Source organism: Rutilus rutilus, assembly GCF_951802725.1.
Source record: "Rutilus rutilus genome assembly, chromosome: 21".
In the NCBI taxonomy this organism is placed as follows: Eukaryota; Metazoa; Chordata; class Actinopteri; order Cypriniformes; family Leuciscidae; genus Rutilus; species Rutilus rutilus.
This window is the reverse complement of record NC_140226.1, coordinates 23,463,022-23,481,971: the sequence shown is the minus strand read 5'-3', so window position 1 is coordinate 23,481,971 and position 18,950 is coordinate 23,463,022. Positions and strand designations below refer to the sequence as shown.

Below are 18,950 nucleotides of genomic sequence, written 5' to 3'. Positions count from 1 at the left end.
ATCAGTTTTAATTTGATAAACATTTAACATTGGGATTAACAGACGCCGTAGATCACATGACAGTGACAACGTTGTCCGAATTTCATTCATAATACACACATTCATAAAATAATACACTTTTTATAACAATCGCAAAGTAATGCTGCATTCACGCCATGTCGTTATCATAATTATGAGATGACAACCCGTGCCGTTCTTCTCTGAGATGTTTGCAACACTATCAACGGCAAGCTGAACCTGCAGCAGTCAACAATTTGTAATTACAAGTTCTACGAGGACGCAAACGCTTTTTACAAGTCAGAATCTAGTAATTATGGTAATTCCGACATGGCGTGAATGCACAGTTTCAAACCGTATGTAATTTTGGATGCAGCAGAGATGTCATTGCAAGAGTGAGGGGGAAGTTATTTTGATGAAAGATTATGAGGACACGGGAATTAAAATAAATGTGCACGGATAAATCATTTATAATAAATGCTTTAATACTATTAAAAAAAATAAGATTTGTGAATTTTGATTTCATGTTGACTTTAAATCCAGCTGCAGCTGAACACACCTAATAATAAGCTTTTTTTCTTTTTTCCTTTATTTTTACATAATTGTTTACCTCTTTTTTCTTCTTTTGTACTGTACATGATGGCATATTTGCATAATACCATAATTGAATTTTTATGAAAGTGAAAAACTATTACATCCGACAAAAATAAGTGTAGTAAAAATGCAACATTATGTGATTAATAGGCTATAGGCTATAAAATTGTAGGCTATTCACACAACAAAACCCATATAGTTAATGACTCTACTTTTTAGCCTAATGAAACTACCGAAAATGCATATGGGGACTGCTCTGAGATGAACAGACTTTCATAAAGGTCAAAGCAAGTGCACTTTAGGCCTCTAAATATGCATGCATATTTTAAAGGGGATCAATGAAGTGAAGAAAATATTCCACAAACTTGAGTGTCACACAGGTGTATCCAAATCTCATTCTCCTAGGTTACTAGAAAAGCTTCTCAAGAAAGTCAAAACATATAATTAATGTCTATGCTCGGGTCTCTGAGAGTTAAAGCAAGCGTATCCAATCATTTATACGGGTTGTTTCATTTACGCCCATATCAAGTGGGTTTAAGACGCACAAGAAGGATGCGACATTTGGCCAATGTAATGCCATCCAGTGATCAGAGTAAGCCATTGCGTCATGGACCATAATAATACTCAGACATCCCTCCATAGTGCATTCATTCAGCCCCCCTCTCTTTAATCCTTTGTCCTGCTTTCCCCTCCCGGAGTCCAGCACCTGAATGTGCAACTCTGTGCCAGGTTGCTTAGCGACGTCGAGTGGCGTTCCTGAGCCAAGAGATCCACTTGTTAAATCGAGACGTAATGTAACACTGACATCTTCCTCCAGCGACCGATCAATGATGCCAACAGGTGTTTTGTTTTTATGCGTGGCGGATATGTACGTGCATGTTATTTATCAGCATTTCGGTAAATTGTTTTAGAGTGATCGAGCGTTCAAGTTCTGGACAGGAGCAGATGGCAAACTCCCATAATCTGCTTTGCTCAGAGTGGCCACGCGCTCCTTGAATTCATCATCATGCGCCGAGGTAAGAATATAGTCTGTTTTCAGTCTCACGTAGGCTAGCCTATGGATCTCTAATGTGGCTTTTCTCCGTTAATATTTGCTTGTATTAGTTTAATGCGCCACATTCCTTCTATTCATTAAAGACTAATCAAGACGTTTAAACAATACAGCCATTGCTTTTGCTCATGGTGCGCATTATGGTGGGTTCAGGGCAGCAGGCTAATTAAGAAAGATCCAAATAAAACATTCGGGGGCTTAAACGTATTCTTTTACTTAGTAGTGTACAAATAGCGTTCTCAAACAACGTGTCAGTATAGGCACAAAAGTTTGTCAGAGTAGCGTTAACTTACACTAAATAAAAGTCCTAAAACAGATGTCGCGGTTGCCTGAGGTAACCATAGTAACAGTTTGCTATTAGAGGGGGAAAAGTCAAGCTGACATTATCACTGAATTCTTTTTTATTTTTTTTACGTATTACAAACTATAATCACAAAAACGTAAGTGTTTTGTTTAGGTCTTACAATTATTTGATGGGTAGATATGAAAGGGACCAAAAGACTGTGAGGAGTGAGGAGAACCTTACCCACAGAAAGTCCTTTAAAATGTAGACCCCTTGAAAGTCTTTGTTTAACTGACGAAGGCAACAATTTCCCATGGGGTTTCTTGTTTTTGCTCTTTTTCTTCATTCTGATACAAAGTCAATAAGATTGGCTCAAGCAATCTGTTCGTACAAACCAAACAGCCTAACTTACAGAAACACTCACAATGCAACCAAATATAGAAACGTGCTGCAAATACTCACAAGCACAGGTCAGAATGTAAAAAATAAAATAAAATAATAATTTCAGGTGACAATACCACTGTTTGGTATTTGGTTTGGTTTTCTATTTGCATGTGTGTGTTTTTTGTTTTGTTTTTTTTCTTCAGTTGCAGCGCGTTGAGCTCTCTCGGCCACCGTATGTTCAAATACATGGCAAATAACCCGCTTCGATGGTAACGTGAACGAGGTTGATCTCGCGCTCAATCATAAATCTTGTAGACTGTTACTCTGGATTTATGCGGGGTTTTTTGAAAGAAAGAAGAAACTATAAACCTACCTGATTTGTTTTTCATCTCTTTTTTGTACATGTATGTCTTTACTGTACACCATTTTAGAAAGGTTATTATAACTCCCCTCTTTGTAATGCCACTTGAATTCATTGTAGAAAGCCATGCCCAGTGCAATTCAGATTCACCAGCAAAAGTAATTGTTAAGCTTTTCTGGCATCAAGTGGAATCCTAAGAGCCTCAGGGAGGGTGTCAGGGTATAATATTTTTCATAAATATGTTTTCACATATGATTTTGCTCTTCCTTTCTCCCTTTGGTTTTCTACAGGACTTTGACAGGCCCAAATCCTAGCTATCATGTGAAGGCTTTGCCCTCCTCTTTGACATTGTGCCATTAAGCTGCGCTGCCTTACCCAAGGCACTGGACTGTAAAAATGTCACCACCGGCATGACCATCATTACTTATTTAAGATCACTACATCAGGAGGCAACCTCAGCACCAACGACGAATTGGCTCCTTGGGCACAAAGGTGCTATGTTATTACTGTACACCCTAGGCTTTTATGCCTCCCTCAGCCTGGTTGCCCCTCAGGGCAACTTCCCCAGGCTCGAGAACATAGGGGCATATAAATCTGTCAGCACCACGCCGACAAGGGCCACATGTGGAATTCCTGAAAGGAGTACTTTCTGTCAAGTCGGCCAGGTTCAGGAGGATCTCCTCACCTGTATCCAGAAGTTCTGTATCCAAGAGTGTCCATATAGTTCCTCTATGCCAGACTACACAGACATTTTCACCACAGATGTGAGCACGTGCTGGAAAGGTGATGCACAAGACCACCGGCCAGGTGCAGAGGCTGATTCCACCAGCTTCACCTTTCCCACCTCGAGAGGTTGTCCGGCTTCCCCCTCAACTCTAAGCTTTGGCCAAGCAAGCTCATTTACTCTAACGGTGTGGCTGAAACTCGAGCAAGACACTGTAATGTAAGTAGACACACGTCCAGAATTTTCCCTTAAGAAGATCAGAGAGGCAGTGCAAGTGTTTCTGTCACTTAGAGAGTGAATATTTTACTTAATCAACCGGATCAGTTTCAATACCTGTTCCGTTCCAGGAAAAGAATGACTTGTTAGAACACCGCTGTATGATCTAAACCCGATATGGATTAGCTCGACCGCTCGCCTTGCCAGAGCTGGTTTTATTCAAAATAGCTTTTCCTGTGTAGTTGATCCCCACTCAGCTGTTGGTTGTCCTCACCTCATTTTTAGACATTTCCTCTGTTGTATCTCCACTTTGAAACCATGTTAGTACATGGAATACATTCTGTGAGGAGTCCTGCCAAGTTGAAAAAGCTCTGAGTCCTGTTTGCTCTGCTCCGGCAAGACCAGCTGTGGCCAGTTTTAGATCAATGAAATGAAATTGCCACAGTGTTTCCTGAGCTCTGACAAAAAAGCATCAACTCAAAGGCCACTTTGTTTTTCCACAGCACAGAAAATGATATAGTTGAAAGTGGGTGATGGGATGAAAGGATGGAGTCAGACAGGCTATAGAAGAAGAACAACTGTTTCAGCATTTTATATCAAGTGCAGAGCATGAAAAGAGAGAGAAAGCCACCAGCATGTAGTGTTGAAAAATAAATAAGTGAGTCTGTGCGGTCAAGGCTGTGCGGTCAAGGCCCGACGCGTTCTCTCCTTGAAGTGGCGCGAGGCAGAGTCAACAGGCGTGCGTGTTTATTCTGTTCTTATAGTGAATTAATTGTCCTGTGTTTAATACCTTGCCTAAGATCCCCTTGGTAATATGACATAAAAATATACACTGCTCAGACGTAGTTTTTTGGAACACTTGCCTTACTAGACATATTGAATACTAAAACGTTGCCTTCCCTTGAGAAGCCTGGCCTAATTGCAAGTGGAGCAGGCAGCAAAGCTTGGCTATAGGTGAGATGTTTCTGACTCCGGGGCCAGCCGCAACCTGAGTACAAATGCTTTATGATTTATTGGATGCGGTGGCCTGTGTTCGTAAATGTTGCCGTTTCCCGTAAAACGTCTGTAATGGTGTTTCATATGACAGTGTATGAGGGTGTTTTTGAGTAACAAGAAAAGACAAATGGAAAATATTGATACAACATGCATAAATGTCAGAGTGATGTTCATTTCAGATGGCAAGGAATTTCCTAGTAAAAGAGGGTTGTTGGATTTTCATAGCCGATCCTTTAAAGGTGTATTGATTGTTTACTAATGTCTTTCACTGTTCTATATGAAATGTTATGAAGCGCTTAATAGAAAGATGTATTATGCAATGCACAATGTTGGATATTCTTTTATGGTGCATGTTTTGAATATCTAAATTGGTCTCATCCAATCATTAATGTTTATTTTCCTAATGTGCAGGACTTTAATCGAAAAGAGCGCAATGGGCAGACTGGTGCTTCTGGTGACAGTCTCGGAGGAAGACATTCAGATCCACCACAGCATTCAGAGCAGACAGAACTTCTCCATAAGCATGAAGACTGCAGGTCACATTAGCATTGGCCACTGGACACACATGGCTCTACAGGTAGGCAGCATGTTTCTATTCTCTTACTCTTTCTGCGGTTATTTATATTGGAAAATAGGCCAGGACTTGATTTTATTCATCAGGATTTGTTTGGATTTCTTTAGAGAGCTGTGATGTTGTTGTGGCCTTGGTTATGTTGACAAAGTGGTTTCAGAGGAATATATATATGTGATTAAGTTTTTTTTTATGTATTGTACTTTAAAATATATGTTGCTGAGCTGACAGTGTTGATTAATATTTTTTCTAGCACTGCAGAAAAAATAATATAATAAGCTTAGTCAAGTGTCATGTAGTGTTGCTCTGGCAACACTAAATCACGCTCCATTCATATCTGAGGTAATTAGCTGCTGGAAAATATTGATATTAATATTGTGTCGAGAGAACCCGCAGCAGGTTCTCGCTGAACCCATGTCACAACAGATTTCCACTTTGGACAAGATGCATGAATAGAAGGCGTTAATTACAGTGGTAAACATCTGCTTTCCTGCAGCTGTGAGGGCAGGAAGGGGGAAGAGAGCAGGTCAGCCCCTCACACACCCCGCTCTGAATACATATCAACACACACACCAGGCCCAGTCGCTCCTGCTTCATTCCTGTCAGAAATACTCAGCTGCTTTTGCCTCTCCTTTGTTTTCAAAAATGATCCACATCCAATGCAGCGATGCAAATATGAAGAGCACAGAAACTTGGAATTGCTGGGTCATGTTTCATTCTCGGCTTTCTAAGCCCTTTGCACAGACAAAGTACCAGTCAGCCCCATTAGGACTGGCTCTCTGGCATTGTTCAGCTTTGCGAATGGCTGCCTGTATCTCTGAGTCAGAAATGAGAGGAGAAAGAGTAGAGGGTAAACTTGGCCAGCATCAGGAAACAGAGTGCTCTGTTTGTGGAGAGTATAACCTTACAATAGTAGTGATTATTATGGCTTTAAATTGCAATCGTTCAGATTATGAATAGCAGGTTGACTTCTGGGACAGAAAACATTATTATGATAATGAGATCCTTCCCACAAATTCAGAGGTAATATGTTCCCTTCCTGCGACAGCCTTGACTTGGACTATATAAGATATAGCCTATTCTCTGTGCCCATTAGGAATTTAAACTGCAGGCCGGTCACTATATTCCAGGGACAAAATTAGCCTATTTTCAGCCTTAACTCTTCATGGTGGTCTACTTGCGGAGGGCTATTACTGACATAGTCTAAGTATCTGGTTTCCGTTTTTTCCATCATGTAGCCTATGTATGTAACTATTCAACAAAGATATAAACGCATTATGCATCTGCACCTTTACGCATCTTTTTAAAATCGATATATAGACCTTTTGACCGTGCAAAACTCTTTATTGCATTGAAATATTGTAGTCCTTACAAAAAATGGAGATTACAGATTATGCAATTGTGTTAAAATGTATTATGTAGGCGAAAATTGGCAGAGCATGAGAACATGGCAGAGAGCTTTTTGTTATGACTATGATTGTAAAAAGCCTATTTATGTTGAATTTCTGTTACTTATCCTATTGAAAGCTTAGGCTATATCTTAGGAAACCCCTGTCTGAGAAGTCTGTGTTTAAGCATAAAAAAAAAATCAGCATAAACATACAAGTCGATTTGTGTATTGACACAAATTTTACAATTCGATTCACAAGCTTGTGATTTGATTCGATTCTGATTTTGATTCAATTAAATGTGTTATTAATTAATTGGGGTATGTATCAGGTATAGTACATGGCAAATTTTCTCAAGGACAAAAAAAATTATCTCTCAACTAATGCTGTAAACTAGGGACAGCCGCCTCGCTCTACATTATCCCTTACATAGTGCATAGCCTATATTTAGCAAAATGATCCTCTCTAGAGTTAATTTTTTTTGTAGCTACCTATCGAGTTTATGGACATTTTATGGCTTTTCTGAGGTAATATGTAACATTATGAGACTGTTTCATTGCTGTCTGTCCATGGTTGAAACACTGATTGAGTGATTACATGTACTGTATCTTTTAACATACCTTCTGATGTTCATTCATGTTCATTTCATGCTGTAACTAGTAGTAAAGCAATTCACATGCACTCCGCGCTGCCGCTTCGCTTGAACTGAGGCGCTACAATGATCTGTCACGCCACATTAAAGAGGGCCAAAATGGTATTTCTTGTTTGGATTCCGTAATAAAATTGACAGAATATGAAAACTGAGACTTTTTTTATATTAAAAGTAACAAAGCACAAAGTTTACAGTGATTTATTGGATAGGAGGCACATTACAACATTACGTTTGGTTCATTCATCAACTGAAAACAACATGGACTGACAGATCGACCATCGACAATGATCGACAAAAAATAATGATTTTAATTTTAACTTTTAATTTGAATTTGTACTAATTAATTATATCTACCACAATGTTGAGAGGTAGGCTACTATACAAAATACATGTTGTCATTTAAATTTTATTTTATTGACACTATTCATATTTTTATTTTAAGCCAGTTTTTGTTTTATAGGTTCAACAAAGCAAAATCAAATATTTCCAAGGCAAGTACCCTGGGTACAAGTACCCCTGGTTGAAAATTAACTGGAGTGGTGACCTTCCAAAACCATCCGTGCCGTTATCTTTAGATTTACTTGTTGTTTGTCTGTCATGCATCATTAGGCTACCCCTTGCTTTTTCTTCCTACTTTTAATTATAATCAGGAATATAAGATTATAATATACAGGTAAGCCTGGGTTTTTAGCATAATCGCTATCACTTTACTCTCACATTCCCTCAGGGTCAGTTTGAGATTATTTGTTGTCTTTTACTCTGCTACTGTCTGCCGGTATGGTTTTGTAAAAAGCAGACCGCCAAATAATTAAGCGACCTGACAGGTAGCTGTCTTTCTGCCGTCTGTGGAGGAAGCCTCTATAGTCAAAGCAAACTCCAAGATAAAGAGAGCGGAGGAAAAAAGAAACACTCAAACGGAATACAACATTACAGCATTTAGAAAGGCTTCAGGGAAAAAGAAAAGAGGAGTTGATCTGTAGGTGCTTGTCCGTAGTCATTACTTTAAGAGGAGAGTGAGAGCAACAGAGGAGGAGAAGCTAGAGAAGAGTGATATGCCTTTTATGCTGCCTGCTCGGATGACGATGAGGAGCGACAGTGGGCTCCTGTCAGTTGTTTGTTGCACTGCTTATTGTGAGTAATTTGTCTCTCTGAAGATGTGGGCCATAATTGAGATCAAGCAAGTATTGAGTGGCTTAAGACTCGGCAGGGAGGAAAAGTACAACAGTGTTCTTTTTGTCTCTCTTTGCACGTCAGTTCAAAACCGTGAACGTATCACAGCTTAGCTGACACATGAAAAGAGTCGTCGAAGAGGGAAAGTTGAAAATGTAAATGCCAAGGAGGAGCAGTGATTACAGCAGTTCCTCCGTGTAAATCTGAATTATCATATCAATGTGTGTCAGGTACCTGTCATGACAAAACTTGCACTTATAAATGTTTCAAACTTCATTGTTCTTGCATATAAAGGTTGGGACTCTTTTGATGGAGTTCTTTGCTGGAGAAGTGGACATTATCACATCTACATCTTGTCCATTCTAGGGTATCTGTGTCACAAACATTGTTTTGTCTGCTCTAACTTTCAGATCTCGTGTTTGGTTACAATTTAAAAAGCTGCTGTGATGCCAAGTAGAGACCTTGCCTGTGTCAAACAGAACTGAGTTACTAAGCTTCTTCTTCCATTTAGAAGCTGAAATAAAACCATAATCAGTTTGCTTTTCTATTTAGAAGCAAAAAAAACCCCCCAAAAAAACGATATACAATTATATGAAAATAATGTCTATAATAATATGAAAGAATTGTTTTAATCGGTTGTGACAATTGTTTGTGATGTTATTTTGTATTTATTGTGCATTAGCCGCTACTTATAATATGCTGGGACGGTCAGTTGAGCAACAAGATCACAGCATATCTCAATTCTCACAAGGATGCGTTTTGTGTCCTCTCGTCCTTCCGGGTTCGTTCTTTCAAGGTCGCCTGGCAAGACCGGTCTCCACGAGAATGCAAGTCCGTTCTTTGCGTTCTTGGAATTGATATAGGCTACATCCATTTGACTTGTTGAATAAACCGATTAATTTAAAAACAAACATCAATTCATTCACAAGTCGTAATTGAGTAATTGAATAATTAAATGAACAGATTCATTAAAAAACACTGATTCTTTAAAAAACATAAACACATCCCTGTCTTTATGAGTGTGAGATTCGAATCAATCACTCAACTTGTCATGATCCCAGCCTGTGTTCCCCTGGTCTTGTGTGGACTTTTATGTTATTTCCTGTTCTGCGCCATGTTTTGTAGTTTTTCTGGTTGATTAGTTATTTGATTTTTCCCCAGGTGCTGATTTAAATCATAAATCAGATGTATGTACAATAACATTACAATGTCCAGCAATCGATTTAAATAGTACATTTATCAGTGGTTGTATATCAGGCAGGGACACGTTTGTGTGCATTTTGTTTTGGAATTTCGCCAGAAATGAATATAGAGTGTCCACAACGGATTGAAACGCGCGTCCGAAAAGACTGCGCGAGCCACAATAGAACAAAGTATCCGCGCCACTGATCGCAGCGGCAACGAGCACTTTGATCATTTGATTTCAAAAACAACACATTTCAGCACTAGATCGCCTTTTATTTAACAAACGAACGAAATTAATGCTCTGCTAGTTAACTGGAAATGTTTTATTTATTTTTATTGGTACATTCGTGCCGCGGGATGTTTCAAAAGTGGTGGGGACAATATCGACCTTAGCATAAAGTGGTGGGGACATGTCTCATGTCCGCAAATTACACCTATGGAAATACATAAATAAACAAATAATGAACGCGAAACATAAATAAATACACATTTCAGTTCTTAACAAAGAAGTTCACTGCAGCAGCTCAGGCGACAACAGCACCTCTAGGGTCATCATGGCCAAATTCGTGCTCTTTTGTCCATTCCAGATTAAGGTCTGACGTTTCGGCATGACGTAGCCAGCACGTGGACTCCACGACGTGGAGGCTTACGTTTTTAACCAATGATATACCAGATATTTATTTGACACCGCTTTCAGTCAATCATTTGTTTGACCAGAGATCTTACGGCATTAGACGCTATGCTGCTGCGCCCCAATAAAGATTCTAGAGCGGGTTTTTTAGGCCGATTCAGCGCAACTCCAAAAAGTAGGACAAATGAGTGTCCGGCTTGAGGCTGTGCCGGACGCCGGACAGGGGGCTTAAAATCCGGACTGTCCGGCCAAAATCCGGACGTATGGCCACCCTAGTGTTGCTCAGAAACCTGCAACAGTTAATTCTGCTTGACTTCATTTGCACCTTATTGTAGGCTGAGCAAAAATAGACAAGAAACTCGAAATGTCAAATGCTTTTTTAGACATAACTCAATATTATCCTCTTATTTATTGAACAGTTACAAAGCATTGAATATTATATATTCTTGAATATACAATTATGTTATATAAAAGACAGTGGACTTGTTTGCACTGAGCAAACTTAGGTGTGTATTTTTTTTCTTCAATAATCGTGTAAAGGTGCAATGGCATTTACCATTGTTCTGCAAATTTTCATGGGCCACATTCTGTAATTTCAATAGGAATCCACGTGATTGCAATTTGCATGAGGGCGAAAGATCTCCCCACACAGATTTCGCAATGGGTTCAATTTGGTCAAACAAATTCGCCCTGTTAACCTACAGAAAGCTGCTTGGTTAGAAAGTGACTTCAAGTGTGAACTGTGCTTTATACATCACTACGCTATTGACAGCAGACAATGGACCTTTTTTTCCTGCAAAATTTTGTAAATTTGACCTCATGTTTACTTTATTTTCAAACATTCAAATAATTTTTTGGTCAAGTAGCCTTAAAAATCCACATGGCACATGCCCAATAACAGTATGTTCTCCAGCTCATGGGGGAAGTGTTCCGAAACTGCGCTCTTGTGGCTGTTTATATGTTGTCTTTGGCTGTTTGAAGTTCGTGAGAATTCCACAAGTTAATGAACATTTTCACGCACAATTAGAGCTTCCACAAGGGTCTAGGCCTTGGCCGTGCCATTTCGATCGCAGAGGCTTGCACTGTGGTAGACACTCGTTCTCCGGGGACATTTGTTTTGGCCAAGAGCTGCCGAGTCTCAAGCTCTTAACCCGAATGTGCACATGCCTCATCACCCTGCATGAACTTCACCCCACCCAAAGATAAGTAGGCCAGCCAGCCTGTGGCCCAGGGCCCCTTGAGCCAGAGGACCACTAAAACCGGGGTGAGGTGGTGGGGTTGGCAAAGGGTAGCTGGCTGCCTCGAGTCAAACTATCTGTGTGAGGGAAAAAAAGATCATGCAGTATAATAAAGGCCTGTAGGCAGCTCGCTTTCACAGTATATGTTTAGTAATACAGTCTTTAACACAAATAGACTCAAAGCCCTGTTGATGTGACTTGTGATTGCAGCTTATTTTTCATTGCTTTTCACAATAAAACACTGAAAATCTACAACAAAAAATGGAAAATATACATTTGAATATCATGATGTCATTATGTTTATCTTTATAGATAAAGGTGTGCTGTGAATAAACTTTGTTGAAGCGCAGGAGTCAGTCTGAAGCAGAGGAGACATCAGCACTGCTATCAGGCTGCCCTCTGGCTCTGGCAGGGGAGCTGGCAGCAGGTCAGCTGACCTTTCAGAGCTTCTCGTGCCACCCAGAGTGATGGAGACTGATTGGCAGCGCAAGTGAAGGTGAAACAAGGTGGATGGAGGCAAGGAGTGCTTCCACCTTTCCCCAGCTCACTGTCTACGGGCACCGGAGGCCATGAGTGGTGAATAAATCACCCCAAAGTGTTGACAGGAAATTAGAGTCTTTGCTGCTGTAAGCTCCTGGAGTTGACTTCTTCAGGACATGGGCGGCACTTCTCGCAGTGCTTATGAATATACTGGTTTTAAATTAAGTGTCGTATCGAAAGGAAAATACACTGGGCTTTTGAGAACCGCCAGCAATGACGAACAGAGCATTGTTTAATCTGGTCCGTCGAGGCGTTTATATGTGTTTCAGCGCATCAATGTCAGGCGGAATTAAACGCTCACCCAGAGATAGGCTTTCCTTGGCAAGTTTTCTCAGGAGTCTTTATTCAGATTAAAGTCAGAGAAGATCAGCGGCGGATGGATATAAATCAAAAAGGGCAATGCTGAGTGGCAGAGCTCCCTGCGAAACTGGTAATGGCCATAAGTCGATATGCGGAATTTCACTGTATATTATGTCTCTCAGACCAGGCGTGAGTAACAATGACAGACGGGCGTACGGCCACGGGGCGAGTGCCATCCCGGAAATCGTCCGTGTTGATCAGACAGATCAAATGCATTGTGTGGCCGCAACGGAGTCCTGTAATCTGTCATAGCTGCGGGGTCGCGGCTCTTTGCAGATGTGGCGGAGCTGATTACGTCTCCTCTGTTTAGCTGCCACTGCCCTTCTGCCTGGTTAGCATGTGTTTATTGCTAGTGAAAGGCACGAGAGGGATGGGTAGAAGAAAAAATGAAGTGTACAGTCCTGGATCTGAAGCCTGTCAGGAGATGGATGGGTAGCTCGTGGCACGCTGCCCCTCCATCCACAATCTGTAAAGTGTACAGCAAAGTCATATGAACACACTAGCACTCAGTGCACTACATAAATAAGGCCGGACGGCAATAAGTCAGGCGCTAAAATGCGCCTGTATGTTAAACATTTCCGGCATTTCTAAATAAACGGCAATTCATCAAACAGAAAACATCACATATGCACGACATTGGCTCAATTATATATTTCATCTTTGGAGGTAATAAATAATGAGAGGCTACATGAAATGTGGGCTTGGTTATTTTACTTTGATGGTTGTTCAGGACTGGTAATCTTGCAAGTGAATGATGTATGTGCTCACTTACTTGGTCTGATTTTCAATTCCATAAAGGTTATATCAACATTTTAACTGCTTTAACATCCCATGATTTTGAAGGGCTATAATGCATTATATATATGACACATTTGAACAAACTCCTAATCCTACATATTAAATTTCAACTCGAACCAGGAGTTTGTTCACACGAGTCAAATGAGGTCAAGTAATCAGAATAAGCAATATAGTAATGGTGATGCTTGCCTTAGACACTGGCATAAATGTATATTTATTGGTCTGCTGGTGGATTGTCTTAAACCTCACCTTTTATTATGGCTTCTCAGAGCATTTTGTGCAACTACTTTGTGCATTAGCAGTATAGCCATAGATTTGCATAATGTTTCTATTACTTTTAGAGGCAGACACAAGTAAGAGAAAAGGGAGATAATAGGAAAAATCTCTTTTGGAAAATCACTTTTACCGCAGATACTGCTCTTTCCATTGTTGCATTGAAGCTACATTGAATTCACCCTCCTCGCTCACTGGTGAGAGAGCATGTTTGATTAATATCCTTAATGACAACCGGATCAATTAGGAACATTTGCGCTTGTAAATTGCTTGTAAATGTCATGTTTTCAAGAAACAGTCTACTTGAAATCATTATCTTGATATAAAAAGAATGTAACTCACCACAAATCTAGGTATTCCTGCATCACTAATTTTCCCAGCAGGAAGATGCTGTAAAAACAAACAGCTTCCAGTAAAACAATTATGCCATATGTTTACAGACAGTGGGGTTTATGAATATTTACTAATTTCCTAGTTTAAAATGTCAAAGCTGCAGTCATATCCATTGCACACTCTGTTCTGTAATGCATAGTCACTGCTTGAGCATTTGGTAATCAGACTTAGTATTTTATGCTACTAGCCTAATCATTACGGTGTCAATATGAAACAAACAAAAATATGAAAGGAACAATAAATAAATTAACGCTTATCTGCTGTTATTTTCAGCCTGGGTCCTCAGCATACATTTTTTTGTTTCATTTTTTACTGACACATAACTCTAACTGTAGAAACTATACTAATAATACATTGTATTGAAAACCTAGTTAGTTAAAATAATTCCTGTTCCATTCATACACAGTAAACTGTGTCAAAAAAAATCTCATGATATGCTTTCTGTGTAAAGCATATCCTCTCAAGAGTTATTACCTTTATTAAAAGCCCTGACACATTGCCTTATATATTTCTGACTTCTCCAGCGCCACAGAGACAATTTTCTTTTCTTAAATAAACTGTCATGCTAGTCTTAATATATGTGACCCCGCCTGTGAAACCCCGGCTAAAGTCGCAGAATCGAATTATGAGTTAACGAGCGTCAAAGTAGTCATAGCCATAAAAATGACAAAAATAGTCCATGTGTGTTTATTGCTGTAAATGATAGATTATACTATTGGTTTTGAGATGCAATACTTACATTTTCATTTATAACATGATAAATACTGAAATTAATGATTTTATTGACACTACGTTATACTTTTGCGCAAAAAAAAAAACCGGACGTGGGCTTCCTTAACATTGATTTCAGTCGTCTCTGGGTTTATTTCGCGCAACAACACTGCTGATTCGTATATCAATCGGTTCAGGAACTTATTTTCTGTGTATTTTCTATTAGAAAGAGTAAAAACAGACTTTAATATCAATCCGCGAGCGCCGGTAACCAGGTCAACACAATGCAAAGAGAGAGAGAGATGTCAGCCGCGTTTAGATGTCTGTGGTGATTTTTTCTTGTCATAGCCAATTATTTAAGAACTGCTTATTTGTTTTGTATCTTAGTATTCTGCCAATAATATTAAACTAATTTTAAGGACATTTTTGGCCTGCTACGTGTTATTTGCTGGATGATGGTAACGTAATGCGTTGTTTTGACATCTGACATGGCCATGGCTTCGCCGGCGACACCGAAGTATGAGCAGGAACGGAAAATAGCTGCTTGCTTAAACAGCTAGCTTGATATTAATCTCGGTGGAATTGAACTCAAATTATGATTTAACCGGTTTTATTGCGGATTACTTTCTGGAGGATGATTGTGATGATGAACAGGACACTTCTTTGACGAAACTGACGAGGAATTTGACGGTAAGTTTGTGTTATTATTGTTTTATAAATATGTAAATGTATAGCCTACTGTCAGTGTCCAGCCAATGTAATGATATACATATCTGCGATGCAAAAATAGTGGATTTAAATGTTTATTACATTTGTTGATTGGGATTTAGTCAGTTTAAATTAATTACGTTATGGCATGATGTTTATTTGTTTCATTACACTCTGAATTGAAGTCTGCTAACCACCTATAGGCTGTTTCTTGTTCCTATGCCCTCCCCTCAATTAATTAGATCCAGTCTGACTAAACTGAAAAAATATTTTCTGATATTTTCATATAAAATGCTTCATTATCCATTTTAAATGTGAAATTAAACCCACTTCCCATTCTTGCATGTTACACAATCATGTTTTTAGGTATCTTGCTTTGAATTGAAAAAAAAATTGATCTTTGCTTTTTCAGGCAGTGACCAACATGATGAGGAGGACAAGCCAGTTCTGGTGATTGAACCCCACTATTTGTCTGGCGAACATGAAGAGGGAACACCAGCAAGAAGAATTTGCTTCGAATGCTGGAAGTCCAGATGTGAAACTGAAAATCAGTTTCTCTTGCAACTGCAAGTATTTCAATGGGGAAAAGTGTTCTTTATTTTTCAAGGAGGGAGAGTTGCTGTCACTCAGGATTTTATTTTGCATCTAGACAATTTTAGAATGTGTACAAAGTTTGAGACTGACCTGTTAAAGGGATAGTTCACCCAAAAATGATTTACTCATACTCATACTCACCCTCATGTTATTCCAATCCTGTATAAGTTTATTGCTTCTGTTTAACAAAAAATAAGATATTTTAAAGAATGTTGGTAACCAGACAGTTGGCGGCACCTATGGAAGTCAATGGGTGCTGTCAACTGTCTGGTTACAAACATTCTTTAAAATATCTTATTTTTTGCTCAGCAGAAGAAAGAAACTCATACAGGTTTGGAACAACATCAGGGTGAGTAAATTATGACAGAATTGTAGTTTGGGGTGAACTATCCCTTAAAATTTTTTATTTGTTTATTTATTTTTTACTCCAGATTTACTCAATGTTACACCGTGGGCCAGTAAGAGAATGATAATTTCAGAGAATGAGAAATGGTATGTTATTTAATTGATATATTATTGACATTTCACTGATATTTCATTTTACTAATAAAGTTATACAAATCATTCCATTGAATTGACATGGTAATTGTTGCTACGATAAAGCTCTTGTGGTACCCCCATTCATTTCAATGTTTTTATGCTTTTAGCTTTTTGGACATGTACATCATAATAAATAGATCTGTTTTACAAAACTTTAAGAATTTTTCCACTGATGTGTCATATATCACTAAAAAGGGGAGAATCTCAGCTTTAATGTGTTATAAGTCACATATGCAGGATAACTATGGATCAAATGTGTTGCAGTTTTAAAAAATAACTTATCTTTAAATTGGAATTTCTCAAAAATATGATTTTCTGAGGCCGAATTTGAGCAAATCTTTGACATGGCCTTACTCAGTCAATTTTAAAGATATCAAGGTTATATTTTCACAGAATGTTCTTTACATTGTGTAGGATGATTTTATGTAAAAAACACTGAATCACAAAAAAATGACTTTAGCTGGGTTTTCACAGGCAGGGTCACATATTGTTGCCATCCTCACAGCAGGAGAAAGAAGGCTGATATAAAACATGTATATGTGAGATTGGTAATTGTATCTTTAGTGTACTTGAGTAGAACAAATGTTTCTCTCTCATGGCTGTGTTAATGTGATAAAGCTGAAATTGGCTTTTCATCAGTTTTCTTCGCGCTGTAATGGTGGACAGTGAAGAGAAGCCCTGGCATCAATAGCAACGCTGCACACTTCCTGTCTGTGCTAGTTATATTTCACATCACTACACTGGCCCCTCGGTGCATTATGAAACATGTGATAATGTAACAAATTACAAATATGAAAACATTTTTGCTTCATTTAAATGATAAGAATCACAGGGAGGCCTTGCTATAAGCCATAAATAAAACATCTCGCATGTTTGCGGTTATGTATGTGTGAGTGTGTATGAGGTGGCGGGAGAGAGTGTGCATTCAGATAGAAGGGCAGGGCTCCGGCAGGTATCAGCGTTAAAAGAGGAGGATTGCTCGCGCTGATACCCTCATCCAGAGTGGAATATTTCTAGAGGCCCTGACAGCTCCTCCAGTGCCGAAATGGAAAGGGCTTTATCATGGAATGGTTTGTCACTCACGCTGCTGCAGACGACTTGGCTTCAGGTTAAGCTTGTATCTAGCCCTGCTTTATGGTCCAAGCCCAAAGATCACAACATTGTTTTTGGTGTGAATTATGAAATCACTGATATAAAAAGCCCCCAGTTAGATTTTCGAAAGATTGTGCCCTGTTGTTTTTCCCTGTTGGCTAAATTGTCTTTCTTTAACACATGAAAAGGGTTTTAAGTATTTCATAAATCTCATGTTGTCAGACGGTCTGCTTCAGTTTAAAGAGGTTATATTTTATGATTATTTTCCCCCCCAGGTTTTTCCATCTTTCTTCCTGATATTTTTTGCTTTCATTTAAACCATTGGAGGCAAATTTTATGGGCTGCGAGTTTGCTGTTGTTGAGTCTAATATAAAGTGTAATAATCTTCTGTTTCCTTCTCATGACTTCATGGTCTTAAGGGTTGAACCCATTCAACAAGCAGTTTTTGCAAGTTTCAATCTTTCTCTTCAAATTATAAAGAATGATTAGCTTGCATTTCCATTATGTGATCCCTTGTTGTGCAGAATTACTGTTTCTTAATGTCAGCTAGTGATAAAGTTACACGTTTGGCATTGTCGTACATTTTAGTACTTTTCCCACCATTTCCAATATTGTTTTTGTGCCTACTTTACGTAAAACCACAATACTTTAGGAATAAATAATTGTTAGTTTCAGCAGTAGTTTCTGTCTGCTGCTAGTTGGACCTTTGCTAAATAGCCATTGTTATATAAATAATGGTATAAATTTGTTGCACATTCTGGTAAATCCCTGTGCAGATTAAATATCCCTTTTTCAATTTGAAAGCAGAGAGGAGCTTTTAAGATGTCAGCACCTGCTGATTAGTACGTTACTAAGAGCTCCAAAGAACGTCCAGTTATTAATCTGCTGTAGAGCTGAAACCACCTCCACACCAGTTTGATCTCATAAGGCAGCGTTCCAGACAGGTCAGACCAGTGACCAAACTCACACTACAAACACACACTTTGCACATGCATTCTAACAAATATGAGCTAACTTAGTGATTGACTTTGGACACAAGTAGTTCAAAACAGAAAGGACTTTTGTTCTCCACCTTTAAAATAAACATGCCGGGGCTCATAAAAATGGGCTAAATAAATAAATAAAATAAACTCAGAAGAGCAGTGTATGTGGCTTTTTAATACCATATTCATACATCATGGTTTTTACAAATTTTTCCAAGACATTTAAAAGACGCATTGGGATAAAAAGCCACATACTGTAACATGAAGCATTACCTTGATTCCCTTGACAAAAAGCCAATAGGATTTTTTTCACTGGCTTTTGGATTATTGCAGAAAATTAGCTATGTGACCAACTAAATATAATGACATTTACATGTTTTGTTGATCAAGATAATCTTCACAAAAAACTTTTGAAGCCTTAATACAATTTCCAGAAGTAAAAAGCTAAAGTTAGGCTAGATGCATTACACCATGGATGCACAACTTCAACGTAGGCACCGGCTTCCAAAAAAATATA

The 18,950-nt window shown here is 38.8% G+C and overlaps 1 protein-coding gene across 1 annotated transcript in view; it reads left to right on the top strand.

Annotated features, from left to right (window-relative positions):
* Window positions 1–1,412: 1,412 nt before the first annotated feature.
* ush2a (Usher syndrome 2A (autosomal recessive, mild)) overlaps window positions 1,413–18,950 on the top strand; it is a 219,274-nt gene continuing 201,736 nt past the window's right edge. The window contains exons 1-3 of the mRNA XM_084393685.1: window positions 1,413–1,607; window positions 2,961–3,613; window positions 5,018–5,183. Coding sequence (XP_084249811.1) covers window positions 3,081–3,613; window positions 5,018–5,183 — 699 coding nt within the window. The 5' untranslated portion in view covers window positions 1,413–1,607; window positions 2,961–3,080. The remainder of the gene's footprint in view (window positions 1,608–2,960; window positions 3,614–5,017; window positions 5,184–18,950) is intronic.